We start from the raw sequence: 17,052 nt of genomic DNA on the forward strand, positions 1-17,052 counted from the left end.
TGATTCAGTGACTGGGATAATTGGGATGGGAGTGTCAGAGACAGTGCGATTGGCATAGGACAGAGCGGAGTTTAGGGCTGTTGTACATAGGGTCACTATGTGTCGCAGGCGACTCGATGGCACATAACCACAACAACAACAACAACAACAACATATTTGGGCACATTTCAGCCTAATTCTTTGCTTTGTTTTCTGAAGATGTCTTTTGAATTCTTACTTCAGCCCTCTTATTTCATCACTGTTTCCTTTAGTTTTTGTTGCTTGACTTTTTACATGTAAGTTTCATTGTCTCTTCTGAGATTTTGGTCTTCCCCCACAATTTGTCTTATCTTTGTTAGTGTTCAACATGCCTAATCAATACTCTTGAAATAGTCTTCAAATTTTGCTGGAATAAAATAATATTTATTAAAATTCCAGTCCTAGAGGGGAAGTAGAGGAGAATGTATTAACTGGATCTTGTTACCTATTAAACCAAAAATTGCCTTTCTAACAATATAGGCACTCTACTGCACAGAACAGTGTTGCTGCAAAATCTAAGGGTTAATAACAAGGTTCAGGCAGCACTGTTGTCTAACATTAATCTGCTGAACCACGTTAATTTAGCAGCAACCTAGCTTACACTGCAACCTGGACTTCAGGCAGCTCTCACTTACTCTGCGCCTGAAATCACTGAAAGCACACACAAGCACAATCTTGCTGAAGATTATCCCAAAAAACTAGAACAGTACATCAGCAGAGAACTGACAGATGCACAAACTGGGTTTAGAAAAGGCCATGGCACTAGGGACAGCATAGCCAATGTTAGATGGATCTTGGCCAAAAGCTGAGGTTATCAGAGGAATGTCTATATCTGCTTCATTGACTATGCAAAAGCATTTGACTGTGTGGATCACAACAAATTTTGCCTAATTTTGAGAAGAATGTGAATCCCAGGACACTTAATTTTGTTCATGTAAAAGCTATACTTGGACCAGGAAGCAGTAGTCAGAAAAGAACAGAGAAACAATGTATGGTTCAGAATTTAAAAAGTGTGCAAACAGGGATGCAGCCTATCTCCTTATCTTTTCAATCTACATGCACATTCTCCTTGGGAGAATGGTGGGCAATTTACTGCCTCTGAAAACCTCCTGCATGATCAGCTATGGATCATTTCTGACTTTAAGGTAAACAACAACTACATTTATGTCAGCATGTTGCATTTTGGGGTATTTTAATAAGTAACATTTTACTCTTACATTCAATTAAAAATCCCCAAAACACCATGAACTATCATTATCTACCATCTCAGAAACCTGTGGATAAAAGGATCCCTGTAGGTACCCTTGTCTTACTACTCATTTCACTACTTACATTTAAATTTAGTTTGTCAAGTGTTATTACTAAGCTCTGTCATTTTAGAATTATATCATCCTCACTGATAAGGATCTTAGTTCTGGAGCTGCATTTCCTAGTCTGACTACAGAGAAAGTCACACCTGAGTTTCTCAAAGATAGACAGCATTCATCTGAGTAGTACATTTCTTATAGTGAAAGCAGGGCCCTTTGGAAATTTTCTAAAATCAGTTTCAAATAATTCATATACGCTAGCATTTCACCTTCTTGAGGACTCAGAATCCTTCAATATTCTGACAAAGCATTTCCTGTGCATTTATTGTTAGTCATTATGGTGTCAAAATTTCAAAGAACCATCAAAACAGCATTATCAGGATTAGCCTCAGGTCCTCTTAAAAATAATTAAATGGAAGTAATGGATGAATACTTCCATCTAAATTCTCCCTGGCCTAAAACCATCAGAATCTACTCACATATTACATCTGATTTATACAAGATAGAAAGAAATTATTTAAAGCCAGTCATATGGTTGAAACTTCAATAGGACATGCAGATATAGTCAGTCCATCTACTTTACCGGACCATTCCACAGAATTAAATTGCAAAAGTGTAGGTATAGACAAAAGTATTGAGGGGAAAAAAGTTCAGTCTACCCTTGTGATATATTCACTTATTTTGTAAGATAAATGTGAGTCAGCTCTGATCATAATGGTTCTACATACAAAATGAACCCTTCCCTGTCTTGCACCATCCCCACACTCATTGCTACTGTTAAATCCATCCGGGCTGCCACTGAGTCAATTCTTCTCATTAAAGGTCTTTAACAAATTAAAGACTTCCACCATTGTGAAATTATCATTTTAAGATCTGAGTAGAAGAGTAATGAGAATAAAACATCAATAATTCTGCAACAAACTTGATAGTCTGAATGCAGTTACATAGCAAACAAAGGATTTTTTATTATATTATTGAAAAATGGCTTTGCCTTATTTTTTAACCTAAAAAGTAAACATTTTGATTGATTTATAATACACTGGCAGACAATCTTCATTCTCTTCATGTGTTCTGCATCTACATAATTATTTTTTAAGAGTAGTTGTTGTTGTGTACTGTTTAGTTGGAGTTGACCCATAGCTGATACCCCAGCGAATTTTCAGAGGCGGTTAATTGCACGGGAGGAGACTGCTCATCCTTTTCCCATGGAGCAGCTGGTGGATTCAAACCTTGTGCTTTTGGGATTGCAGCGTAGCTTCTTACCACTAAGCCATCAATGTTCTTTAAGAGTAGTTTTTAAAAATAATTTTAGAGATGAAATTATTATACAAATAGTATCTTAAAGAGTCAGAATACAAACCAAATGAAACTATGGTGGTATTGACTAATGTGCAATTTTTAGTCTGTATTATTTTAGAAGGAAAAGGTAAGATTAATACATTTTAGCCCCAGAAATATGCATACACATATGTATGGCTAAAATAACTTTAAAATACTCACAAAATAAAATTTACAATGAAACTCTTCTTGACTAAGAAATTAAAAATATCTCAACTATTGAAAAATGAAGTACTTTGAAAAAGTGTGTTACATAGTTTAGCTTACATATTAAAACTGAGGTCTCCGAATATAAGGTCCTAAATTAAATGCCATATAAATTACCATTTAAATATTTAGATGTTTTTTATTATGTTCCGGGGTATATGAGTGTATATGTGTGTGCATATGTATATGCATAATTAAGTTACCTTTTACAAACATAAGTACATGGTTGTCATTACCCTAATATATAAAATCAAAGATAAAACCAGGGTACAGAGAGGTTAAGAAATGTCCTAGTAGGATCAGTTATGCCTAGGAAGTCTGGTTTTACTATCTTGATCTAAACCACTGCACTAAACTAAGCTCTCGTCTCCATAATCTATTTCCTTGGCAACATCAATACCCTCAGGCCACAGTTCATCACCCAACAATATATTTTAAAAGAGAAAAAAATTCAAAACCTATAAATAAATTCTACTTGTAGTAGATTCCTAAGGTTGATTTAAAAGATTATCATGAACTTGGTGGTTTAGGACAACAGAAATTTATTCTCTCACAATTCTAGAGACTAGGAGTCAGAAATAAGTACCACTGCACCTAAATCAAGACACAGCCTGGGCTAAGCTTTCTCCAGAGGCTCTACAGGATACATACTCCATTTCATCCTCAGTTTCTGGTAGCTGTCAGTATTCCTCAGTTATCACTATACCATTCCAAACTTCAATAATAACATCTTCAAATCGTTCTCTGCTCTGTCTTCTTCTTTGCGCATATTTGTCTCCCCCAACTTTTCCCTTAAAACGATTCCTGTGACATGTAGGTACATCCAGATAGTCCAGTATGATATACCTTACTCTAGATTTTTAGTATTTACAGGTTCTGAAATACACACACTTACACACATTACCTGATATGTGCTATCATATATTTGATAGCACATTGAATCAGCATGAATCAGCATAACTGATTCATAGCTGAACTCTTTTTCTCATAGATAGGTAGATACAGACACAGACATAGACAAGTAGAGAGACACACAAAGAGAGATAGAGAACTCTTGTGTCCTAGTTGGTAAAAAGTTGTACTGCCCACCTAAAGGTAAGTGGTTCAAAACCACTACATGTTGCACAGAAGAAAGATCTACAACCTCTTCCTGTGTGATTTACAGCCTCTGAAAACCTGTTTGAGAGACACTTCCAAGTCAGTTTCAACTTGAAGACACATAAAAACAACAACAAAAAAATTAAAAAAATGTATATACATACATACATTTGTTATGTTGTTGTTAGCTGCCATTGAATCAAGTACGACTCACAGCAACCTTATGAACCCTGTCCTATCTTGTGCTATCCTCACAATCTCTGACACACATGAATCTATTCTTAGAGTCACTATGTCAATCCACCAGATTGAAGGAGATAGATAGATAGATAGATAGATAGATAGATAGATAGATAGATAGATATAGATAGATATAGACAGATATAGATATGTGTATGTGTGTGTGTGTGTATGTGTGTGTGTGTGTTGTTATTGTTATGTAACAACTATGAACAAGAAATCTGAATCTTGTCTTATTCTAAGCCAACCTCCATATCTCTAACACACCTGACCCCATTGTCATAGTCAATCTATCTTATCTAAGGTTTTCCTCTCCTACGTTGGCCTTCCACTTTTCCAAGCATAATGTCCATCCCCAAAAGACTGGTCTCTCCTGACAACATGCTCAAAGTATGTGAGACCAAGTTTCACATATACACATGTTTACGTGGGGGAGGAGAACTTTTCAACCTTCCACATCCATTACCTTGCTGTTGTTGCTATGCACTGTCAAGTCTGACCTGATTCATAGCTGACCCTCCAGCAGGTTTTCAGAGGCAGTTAATGGCACCAGAGATTCCCATCCTTCTCTCACAGAGCAGTGGTGGCCTCTCACCACATGCCTTCAGGATTGCAGCGCAGCTTCTTGCCACTAGGCCCCTGGAGGCCCCTACCTTAGGGTATTTTTTATAAATGGTCAAGTGCCTTTCATTGCTATAGACTAGGTAACAGATTAAGAAATTTTCTGATAAACAAATCAGGAATTTCTTTCCTCCATTGCATTTCCAACTATTATTATGTTCAGATTAGACAAAGAACAAGAAAACCATTCCAGCTTCCCGGTAAAAGCCAAGAAAAATAATTCTTAAGACCAGCTGCCAAAAAGCCTGCCCTTCAGTTTTTGGCCAGGATGCCAAGTCCCAGCTGTTCCCCCAGCCTTCTTTATCCAGTTTGTTGACAGAAAAAAGGCCCAGTTAATTTTTCACCTGTAAGCATCTGATTTACTCCTCAGAATAAAGAAATAATGATACTCCAATGATCCTCCAAACTCACCTCAGGATTATAATATATTGAAATGTTTCCAAGTTTGAAATTAAAATATAAATACATGAATAAAGCAACAATCTACAATTGGTTCAGAATGGCTGGGGATTAAAAATTTCAAGCTTTTTTGTTGTTTGTAACAAATTAAACGTCACACACATATAAACAATATGAATTTTCAATCTTATATAAATAGCAGTTTAAGAGCAGCAGAGAAATATGTGACATGTCTTGAAAACAGAGAAAAAATTTTAAGAAAAATTAGAACTTAGGAGGTGCATGATTGTGGTTTTTCAGTATGGGAATGACGGGAGCCCCACAGAATTTCTTTGTTCTGATCTTGCCTCTAATACAGTTCCCTATGTCTTCTTTTAGGTTTGTTTATTTCTATTATAATTTTTTAATTCCAATACTTCACCTCTCCACCATTTGTCTGTTAAGTTTGTCAGACACCGGTGACTTACGTGCTACTATGATGCTGGTCTTTCAAATACCTTCAGCACCATCCGTGGCAGTCATGTTTCAGATGAACTTTTAGATTAAAGTAGACTAGGAAGAAGCTTCTGGTGATCTACATGCAAACATAATGGACAATGAAAATCTTATGAACAGCAGAGTTTTTTTGGTTGTGGGTTTCCCCCACCCTGACCCCGGTACAGCACCAGAAAATGTGATCCTTGGGTTTGGAGTCACTCAAATTATGACTGGGGATAAATCTGTCTCTTGCAAAATCGAGATGACTTTGTGGACAGGGAGGAACTAAAATGTCTGGATATCTATTTGTTTAACTAATGAGAAGAAACAGTAGCAAACACCATTTAATAATTCAAAGTTTAATATATACAGCTTGAACTGAAGAAAATTAGAAGTCTTCAAAGATAAAATTGAATTCTTGGAGATATCTTAGGCATTCCCTCACTGCTATCCAGCAGGAACTGATTTGTAGATGACCCTCCCAGGCAATATAGCAAATGAGAGGGGCACATTCATATTCCTCCAGCAGAGCAGCCGGTAGATCTGAACCAAACTAAAAAACCAATAATTCATAAAAATTACAAAGATTGAAGATTTTTGCCATCCTGAAATTGATGCAGCAAGAATCACTGATAATGACTGCTGATCAGAAGGCAAAAGATGGAAATTAGTGAAAGGTCAATAGTTAGAAAATATGGCTTTGGTGATAGAAAGGAGTCTGGAGATCTTATGATACATTTTTTCAACACCAACCTTCTAGTCACTGCAAATTCTCAACAGAGTAACTATACACATATAACTCTTTCATGTGAAATGCACCAGAATCAAATCAACCACATCTGTGGAAGAGATAACTGAGAAGCTCAATAGTCAGAACAAGGACAGGGTGTGAATACAGAACACAATATCAGTTGCTTATATGCAAGTTATCGTAAACTGAAGAAAGTCAACAGGGGCCAAAGTACAATTTTAAGCATATTACACCTAAATTTAGACACTCTGTATGTAACGGATTTGATTCACTGGATACTAATGATAGAAGTTATGAAATTACATCAAGGACATCAGATAAGACTAAAGTAAAAATACTATTAAAAAAACAAAAAAGAAGAAAACCAAAATTGATGTTAGAAGAAATATAAAAATATATACAACAGAACAAAACACTGCCTGCACCAGCATCAAGTATCGCTATTTGAGCCCACTCACGGATACAGCCACCGTGCCAATGCATCTTGTTAAGAGTCGTCTTCTTGTTCTTTGACCTCCTACTTATTAAACATGATGTCCTTCTTGAGAGACTAGTATGACCTGGAAATATGTCCAAAGTCCTGTAGATAAAATCTCACCATCTTCACTTCTAAGGAACTTTCTGAGTGCTTACTCCTTCCAAGAAAAGATTCTCTCCTGGAGGCAGTGATACAGCCCGTACCCTTTACCAACACCATAATTCAAAGGCACGAATTTTTCCTTGGTCTTTCTCATGTGCTCTAGTTTCTGCACACGTCAGGTGACAGATAATATCAGGGCTTGGGTCAGAGACACCTTAGCGCTCCTAACAGCATTTTTGTTATTTAACACTACAAAGAGGTCTTTTGCAGGAGATTTTCTCAATACAATATGTGATTTATTTTGTTTGTGATCTCCGTGGGTGTTGACTGTGGTTTCAAATAAAAAGAACTCTTTTATCTTTCCTTCATTTATGATGATGTAGGTTATTGGTCCAATTTTTGGTCAAGTTTTGCTGTTGCTGTTGCTGGGTTTGTTTGGTTTTTTTTGGTTGGTTGGTTGGTTGTTTATATTTTTATCTTAAGGTGCAATCCCTACTGAAGGCTGTAGCCTTCAACAGTGGGTACTTTCTTAAAGTCTTTTAATTTATTTTCTGAAAACAAGGTTATGTTATTGCATATGAAAGGCTATTAAAGAGTCCTTCCTCCAATCCTGATGCCATACTTTTCTCTATATTGTCTTATTTCTCGGGTTATTTGCTAAAATATAACTTAAGTATGATGGAGGATACAACCCTGATACCTTCTCTGGTTTTTAGCCACAGTGTACCCTTTGCTTTATTTGTACAATTGCCTCCTGATCTATGTATAAGTTCCACATACTCACAATTAAATGTTTCAGAATTCCTATTAAAATGATGGCTAAAATTGTCGGTTTGTAAAATTCTCAAATGTTCCTCATTCTGTCCTCTGTAGCTATAAAAGCTGGATTTTTTAAATCATACAACAATGGTTGAAATATGTAACTGTCTACTAAATTTAGTCTATTTTTTTATTATTGTTGTTGTTGTTGTGTACCATAAAGTCAGAACTGAACCCTAGTTGATCCTCCAGCAGGTGTGCAGAGGCAGTTAATCATATGAGAGAAGAGTGCCCTCCTTCTCCCGTGGAGCAGCTGGTGGCCTCGAACTGCGTGCCTTTGGGATTACTGAGCAGCTTCTTGCCTCTAGGCCACCAGAGCTCCCTACTAGATCATTTATTTTGATTACCAGTATATATTTTGAACAAGTAAAATGAAAGGTATGATGAAAACTTCTCAACCATTGAATATAATACATATATTGAATATTCTATATCCAAATTTTATTTTTTAGCAATAATATACTTAAAACCCAAACCAGCCATTGCCATAGAGTAGACTAATTTATAGATATCCTAAAGAACAAAATAGAGTCATCCTTTAGGGTTTCCAAGGATACACATCTTTACGAAGCACTGAAGTATCTTTCTAGTGCCATATCTTTCCCCTTGCGGTGCACTTAGTGGAGTCCAGCTGTATAACTTTCAGATCTCAATCAAATACATAAGCCACTGAACAACATCTCCTTTTTTCAATAATCCACCTATATTACCATATATTTAGCTTTCTCTTTCACCCCTGCAAGTTCTTTTTTGCAAATAGGTTGTAATCGTATTGCCCATTGAAAGTCAATATTTTTTTCCCGTTATAAAATTAGCTTATGTAATTTGGACTGATAATTCTGAAAGTTTGAATGAACAGAACACTTACAAACATTTGTTTTTACAAAAGATTCTAGGATTGAGGAAAATACATGTGACCTCATACATCAGTTTCTTCAGGACTAATACCGCCCCAAGAGCAGTTATGTCACCATGAAATCTTGCTCAGCATTCTAAAATAAACTTATTGCCATATAAATTGTTATCTCACAGAGATATTTTTGTAGCTGTCCTTTTAACAGTTTCCTCAGAAGTATCTTCTCAATTTCTCACAATGCAAAAAAAACCCACAAAAAATTCTCCTTTTTAATTTTAACTATTTTAATATTTCAATATTGAATGATCAGAAATTATCATGGTGGTCTTCCATTGCACAAAAACATAAATCTCCACATGCACATAAATATTTAAAGTTTTTTCAATCTAGAAGTCAAATCTTCTAAAATGTACACTGTGACTTTAAAAAAATATCAGAGCCGTTCAGAGTCACAGTTCCGGACTCACCTGTGGACGTGGATGTCCTGTGACCAAACAGGTTAACTCTAGAGTCTCTCCTTCCCGGATAGTATAGACTCTCTCCGAGTAACGTTCCTCCTCAATGTTACAAGCCAAGCCTGAGTGCACAATGCGAACCGTAGGGGGCGCTGTACAGTCAAGAGAAAGAGACAAGACAAATAAGTAAATGATGCTCCCCTCAAACCATCTTAATACAAAAGCAATTCTTATTAGACTCTCCCACAGTCAGTTCTCATTTGTGGAATCCTCTGTGTTTTCATACATTATGTTTTGTTAAACATAAAGCTTAAAATTTCTACATCAAGGACCAAATTACTATGAAACTGGCAAAGGGAATATGATGGTGGGAGAAAACCGGTCATGACAAAACTACATGATGAAATTTGATTAGTGAAAGTTAGAAAGTTTCCTTCCTTGTTAAAAATCAAAGTCTTATATAATAAGAGACGTTGGGAAGAAATTAAAATTCTCAAGCTCATTGCAGAAGAGTTGGAAATGACCCATGGCTGACCCTTAGGTAGGTTTCTGAGGTTGTACATTGTACAGGAGGAAATTACCCAAGTTTCTGTCTCAAAGCATTGGTGGAGTCCAACCACCAGAAGGTGCTGCCTTTGAGTTAGCAGCAGAACTGTCTATGGGTAATGCCACCAGGCGCTATACTGCCAACCCAAAGACGCACAGTTCAAATCCTCCAGCTCCACAGAAGACATACGTATAATCTCTTCTCATGTGATTTATAGCCTCTGAAAAACATGCTGGAGGGTCAGCTGTGAGTTAGTTCCAAGTCAGTCATAACAAAAGAAGTTGCTTACAGAGTCCTAGTTAAGTCTGCAGTTGCTAAATGAAAGGTTGGCAATTCTAATCTGCCAGAGGCTTCACAGAGGGGTTCTCTAGCAATCCTTTTATGTGAAGATTACAATCCAGGTAATCCTGTGTAGTAGCTCTACTTCTTCAAATGGAGGTCAAGAGTCAAAATTAACCTGCTGCATTAAAATTCTCTGGTTGGTTCGAACAGCTAAGAGCCTGGCTATTAGCTGTTATATTTAAATCTGATGGTTAGAACACAATTAGAGGTGACTCATAAGAAAGATCTTGTGATTTGCTCCTAAAAGGATTACGGTTCTACCTTGAAATATACGGGGATGGGGTCACTATGAGTCAAAACCACTTAGTAACAGCTGACATGATTGTTCATAATTCAATGCCAACAAATTTACATTATTCGGGACATTTGGTGGTTTAGTGGTAAGAACCTGAGCTGCAATCCCAAAGGCATGTGGTTTGAGGCTGCTCTGTTGGAGAAGGATGGGCAATCTCCTCCATGTGTTAACTGCTTCCTCTAAAAACCCACTGGAGGGTCAGGTATGGGTTGTACCAACATGATGGCACACAGAAACAAGATACAGAGTTACAAAGACTGTGGAGCCTATAGAATTTGGAAATTAATTGATGATTCTATGCTGTTGTAGACTGTAGAATTGGAAACGACGCACACCTGACCCCCAGAAGGTTTTCAGAGGCAGGTGGTTAATCACATGGAAGGAGACTTTCCATCCCTCCCCAGCAGGACAGCTTCAAAACACGTCTTTGGGATTGTAGTGCAGCTTCTTGCATCTAGGCCACCAAAGCTCATACAAAGGTATTCTCCATCTAACTTTTTGGACAATCTCTTGTCAGACTCCTCCCTATATTTTGAAAGTAAAATTGAATTTTTAATTTTTTAATATTTAAGACTTTATTTTATGTAGTATAAATGCATATGACAGCACAGGCTTTAATACCTGAAAGTGATATGTATTTATTATTATCTCAAGCTCATATAGAAACTGGAAGACTAAAAGGCACAGTTATGGCTTACCAAACAAATAAGGAATCTATTTCAATTACTTCCTGGGTACTCAAGCAGAAACTCATTCCTCAAATACCAAATCTGGGATCTGCTCTCCAATACCTGGTCTCCAATGACATGCAAATTTTCCATCTACACCATAACAATGAAGAATATTTCTAGAAACATATCCTTATTTTCTGTACGTAGTAAATGCCAGGACTATTTTAAAATCTAGATTTCTAACTGCTGTGTCCCGTTGTTGCTGCTGCTATGTTCTGTCATGTTGCCTGAGACTCATGGTGGCCCTTTGTACAACTCTGATACCTGCTCTATCCTGAGTCAACCTTATTGTCTCTGACACACCCACCCCCATTACCTCAATCACAGTCAATCCACCTCTTCAAAGGTCTTCCTCTCATGCTGCCTCTCCACCCTCCCAAGAATAATGTCCCTCTCCAAGGTCTGGTCTTTCCTTAAACATGCCCAGAGTACGTCACACAGAGCTTCAGAATCCTTGCCTCCAAGGAGCAGCCTGGTATTCACCCTCTTCAGAACTAACCTGCATGTTCTTCTGGCAGTCCTTAGTATATTCCATACTCTCCTCCAGCACCACAGCCCAAAGACATCAATTCTCCTCCTCCCTAGTCATTGTCCAGCTCTCTGATGCATAGCAATAATTGCAAAGACCATGGCCTAGATCAAGTGTACCTTAGTCTCCAGACGACATCATTGGGGCAGAAGTCTCTAATAGCAGACTTTTCCAATGCAATCTGTCTTTTGATTTCCTGCCTGTTGGTACCAAGAGTGTTGATTGTGGAGCCAAGCAAACTAAAGCTGTTAACTATCTTTTTTTTTAGAGAGAAATAATCACTTTCTCTTTTTTTAGCATTTCTTTTTTCCTCTTTTTTAAATTATTAATTTTAAGGTAAGTTTACATAGACTTTGGACTTTCATTCATTCGTTACATTTTTCTCCTTGCTCATGCCTTCCCCCCAGTTCACTCTTCTATTTGAAAAGTAGAAGGACAATTTTTTTAATGTTTTACAATCCATCTCTCCAAGTCCACTCCATCATACAGCCTTTGTTCTGAACTCCTGACATGACAATACCTAATCATATATCCCTTTTAAACAGTTCTCTCCCTCATCTGTTTCAGTGCAGTATACATAATTTAGCCCCTTTCTGTCAGTCTCCCCCCAGTGCTGATGTCATTCTTGTTTTACAACTATGGCACTATGAGGTATTTGTCCTTTTGTGACTTAGATATTTCACTCAGCATAATGTCCTCCAGGGTCACCCATTTTGTGTAATATTTCATAAATTCCTTGTTTTTCAATGCAGTGTAGTATTCCATTGTGTGAATATACCACAGCTTCTCTATCTATTCATTTGTTGATGGGCACTTGGGTTGTTTCTACCTCTTTGCTATTGTGAACAAAGCCGCAATAAACATGGGTACAAATATATCAAATTGGGTGGCGGTTATGGTTTCTTTAGGGTATATTCCCAGTAGTGGAATTGCTGGGTCAAAAGATATTTCTATTTGCAACATTTTGAGAAAGCGCCATACAGTCTACCACAGTGGTTGCACCATTTTACACTCCCACCAACAGTGAATAAGGGTTCCATTTTCTCCACAACCTCACCAGCATTTGTTGTTCACTGTTCTGTTAAAATTTCCTATTAATGTGAGATGATATCTCATAGTTGTTTTGATTTGCATCTCTCTTAGAGCTAGGGATTTTGAACATTTCTTCATGTGCTTGTTAGCCATCTGAATGTGTTCTGTGGTGAAGTGTCTGTTTACAACCTGTGCCCATTTGTCAACTGGGTTGTTTACCTTTGTCTTGTAAATCTAACCAGAAGCACAGGGATCTATTTTAAAAATCACAAAACATTATTACAAGAAACAAAAAGAGACCTGGAGAAGTGGAAGAATATCTCTTGCTCATGGACAGGAAGACAAAATATTGTGAAAATGACAATTCTACCAAAGGCAATTTACACGTTCAATGCAATCTCAGTACAAATACCAATTCCACTCTTCAACGAGATGGAAAAGGCAATCTCCAATTTCATTTGGAATGGATAGAGGCCCAGAATAAGCAAAGCACTCCTTAAAAAGAGAAACAAGGTGGGAGGCATCTCACTTCCTGATTTCAAATCCTTCTATACTGCTGTGGTAGTCAAAAAAAACCCAAAGGATGAGAATTGGCATGACTTTGGGGTTTTTTTGTCTGTTTTTTTGTGGGGTTTTTTGCGCTTTACTCAGGATTTAAAAACTGGAATGGTGAGGATAACAACAGTTGGTGTGGAGCAAGAATCCCCTCAGTTCTCCAATGTGGCCCAGGACTTTGATTGTACATTGTTCTCTTTTTTTAAAATAGTCATTCCATATAATCAACTTGACGATGTGACAGGAAGCTCCTGCCTTTCCAAAAGCCTCTCCCTTCCCCTCAGCAGAAGAGCCCCATCCCTCACCCAGGTCCACCCATGGACAGAGGGAGGCAAGCATTGCTTTTATGTAAATTATACCTTATCAAATTTTTTTTTTATTTGTTAAAAAGATCTTCCATCTTAATACTTGTTCTTTAGTTTTTGTTTTCAATAGATAGCCATTGGAGGCCCTACTTTTTTGGGGCACTTACCCTTTTCCTCAACTCTAGAAATGTGAAGGCCTTCGGTCTCCCTGGGGTGGCTGAGCTGTGGAGGCAGCCATGGTTTTAACTGTACACTGACTTGAGACCAGTTGAATAAAAATGCACACATTAAAAAGTGAAAAAAAACAAAACAAAACAAAAAGTTGTACAATGAAAAACATATAGATCAATGGAATAGAATTGAGAATCCAGAAATCAGTCCAACTACCTATGCTTTTTATCAAGGAGATGAAATCAGTTAAGTGGGGAAATGACAGTGTTTTGACAAATGGTGTCGGCAAAATTGGAAAACTATCTACAGAAAACTCAAGCAAGAGCCACACCTCACTTCATACACAAAAAACAACTCAAGGTGGATCATGGACCTAAGACTAAAACCAAGGACTATAAACTTTATTAAAGGAAAGCTTGAAAGAACTCTAGAAGTCCTAATCCATGACATAAACAATCTTTCAAGCATCCTGAAAAATCTACAACCAGGGACAAAATAGATGAGTGGGACTTTATAAGAATCAAACCCCTATGCATATCCAAAAACTTCTCCAACATCATAAAAAGGGAAGCCACAGACTGAGGAAAAAATATTTGGTAATGACATGTCAAATAAGGGACTTACAACTAGAATTTATAAAATATTTGAGCAACACAACAAGATTTAAGGTAAACAAACCAGCTGTTAACTATCTTAATCTCTTCACTGTGTACCATGATGTTGTCAATTGGCCCAGTGGTGAGAATCTTTTTTTTTATTTCCTTGATATTGAGCTTCAATCCATATTAAAAGTTGTAGAACTTGACCTTCTGCAGCAAGTGCTTCAGGTCCTCCTCGGTTTCAGCAAACAAGGTTGTGTAATCTGCATAAGGCAGACTATTGTTGATGAGTCTTCCTCCAATCCTGGTGCCACACTCCTCATAGAACCCAGCCTTCCAGATGATCTGTTACATATATAGATTGAAAAGGTGTGGAGATAGGACACAACCCTGGCATACATCTTTCCTGATTTTAAACAATGTGGTGTTTCCTTGCTCTGTTCTGAGGACTATCTCCTGGACAAGTATAGGTTTTGTATTCGCTTTACCCAGAGACCTGCTAAATCTAAATCTAATCTAGGATTCTGCATTTTACAAAACACTCAAGTGGTTGCCAGTCAAATTATCTAAAATATTCTTCTGTGTCTGACAAATATTTATGGACAAAGAGAAAATATTCCAAGGGATACCTAAAAAATGATGTCTCTTTTCTTTTGAATTTTCAAGTAACTAAACTTGATGCTATGTATCATTTCACTAGATTGAAAAATTAAATGATGCCTACACAACCAAATATTATATTTGGTCTATAAAATCAACTTATCAAATTTTTTTTGGCTTCTGTCTAGACATTTTAATAATTTGTTTGGTTTCATGACCTTAGAGATTCTTTAGTGTTTCACTAGGTTCTTTGAGAAATTTCCGATGTTGTTTTCTACAAATCATTTTCAACAGAGATCACATTTAAACTAACATTTAGAATCGTAATACCAGACAGAACTTATTTTTAGGTATCTTATGTTTGTGCCAATTAGATTATTAAACTAATATGTGTCTCTTGGGTTAACACACAGATGATGATCAATAACACTCTGCAATATAGAAATAGAAAAGCTAAATATATCCATTATCTGGAAATATATTTGCATGTCAATATTACCTTAATAAGTGATAGCCTACATGTTTATTAATGTATCTAATTATAAAGCAAAATGGCATCTTTTCTGGATTAATTTGCACTTGTTCTTTTTTGTTTCAACTTCAAATCAACACACACTATTGTTATCTTGGAGATGTAACTTACAAAAGCATCATTATGCAAATGAGTATATTTAATTAAACATTTTAATTATACAGTAAGCACATGGTTTTCCTCAATAAGGGTTAATTTTCTGCTGTTTTCTATATATATATGTAAAGCACTCTGGGAAAATGTCATTGCCTGTGTATTGTTGTCATAGGGACCTATCACCTATCTCATAGGCAGGATGAAGATAAAATTCTATCATGTATCTAGAATAAATGACTACTTTTTTCAAATCATTAAGAGCTGATCTAGTTTTCTTAGCCTCTACTTAAATATATGTTTAGTAGCTTAACTGGATAAATGCTGGACATGTTAGAAATTCCTTAACTCTAGGGGTCACAGGCACTAACCAAAGTTAACGACCTTATTTCTGGATTGGCGAAGGAAACTCTGAAGAGGTCAATGGACTTGTTGATGACCCCCACAGTTTATTGTGGCCAAAATAAGACCAGAACACAATTGCTTTTTCTTTTCATTATTTTGAAATTTCTGCTATTATCATGTTTCTCATCCTTTTGTTATGCTCCATCAATTTCCTTCTGACTGATGGTAACCCTATGTGAAAAGAATGAAATGCATCCTATACCATCTTCCTAATCATTGTTATGTTTGAATTCATTGTTGCAGATATACCCATGGACCTCACCTGAGGAATCAGATTGATCACATCTGTGGAAAGAATCGTTGGAGAAGATCAATATTATCTGTGAAAACCAGGCCAGGTGCTGACTATGGAACAGACCATCAACTATCTATATCAACTTCAATCTGAAGCTAAAGAAAATGGAAACACATCCACAAGAATCAAAATATGACCTCAGGTCTATCCAATCTGAATTTAAAAACCATATCAAAAACATGTTTGAGGCACTGAACATTGATAAAAGAAGACCAGATGATCTATGGGATGATATCAAGGATTATCATTCATGACGAAAGTAAAAGGTCACTACAAAGACAGAGGAGTAAGGAAAGACCAAAAGAGGTGTTAGAAGAGACTGAATATTTCACTAGAATGCTGAGAAGCCAAAGCAAAGGAAATAAATCAGGAAGTTAAGGAGTGAACATAAGATTACACAAGGCAGCTTGTGAAGATCAAGCGGAGCATTATAATGAGTAGTGCGAAGAGCTAGAGTCAGAAAATCAAAAGGGAAAAACTCACTTGGTATGTCTCAAGTTTAAGGAACCAAAGAAAACAATTCAAGCCTTGCAAAACTGAAAGATGCTATGGGGAAAATCTTGAATTATCTAGGAAGCATCAAAAGAAGATGGAAGAAATACATAGAATCACTGTACCAAAAAGAACTGGCTGACACAAAACCATTTCAGGAAGCAGCATGCGAACAAGAACCAACATACTGAAAGGAAACTACCAAACAGTCTAGCTGTATTTAAAAAAGAACATGGAAGAACATCATTTCTGACATCAGATAGTTCTGGGATAAAAGCAGAGAAGACTCCAAAGTTCAAAAACTGAGTCTCAAATGCAAGATCTTATAAACAGGGATGACTGTGCACATTGAGTCCTAATCTT

General features: G+C 36.7%; 1 protein-coding gene across 1 annotated transcript in view; it reads right to left on the minus strand.

Moving 5' to 3' along the window:
- MDGA2 (MAM domain containing glycosylphosphatidylinositol anchor 2) overlaps positions 1-16,556 on the minus strand; it is a gene marked incomplete at its 5' end in the record, with an annotated part of 686,261 nt that extends 669,705 nt beyond the window's left edge. Inside the window, 2 exons of the mRNA XM_006896016.1 lie at positions 9,179-9,318; positions 16,496-16,556. Of these exons, the coding sequence (XP_006896078.1) occupies positions 9,179-9,318; positions 16,496-16,556 (201 nt within the window). The remainder of the gene's footprint in view (positions 1-9,178; positions 9,319-16,495) is intronic.
- Positions 16,557-17,052: the final 496 nt, after the last annotated feature.

This window comes from Elephantulus edwardii, unplaced genomic scaffold, assembly GCF_000299155.1.
Source record: "Elephantulus edwardii isolate Elephantulus edwardi_28Jun2011 unplaced genomic scaffold, EleEdw1.0 scaffold00179, whole genome shotgun sequence".
In the NCBI taxonomy this organism is placed as follows: domain Eukaryota; kingdom Metazoa; phylum Chordata; class Mammalia; order Macroscelidea; family Macroscelididae; genus Elephantulus; species Elephantulus edwardii.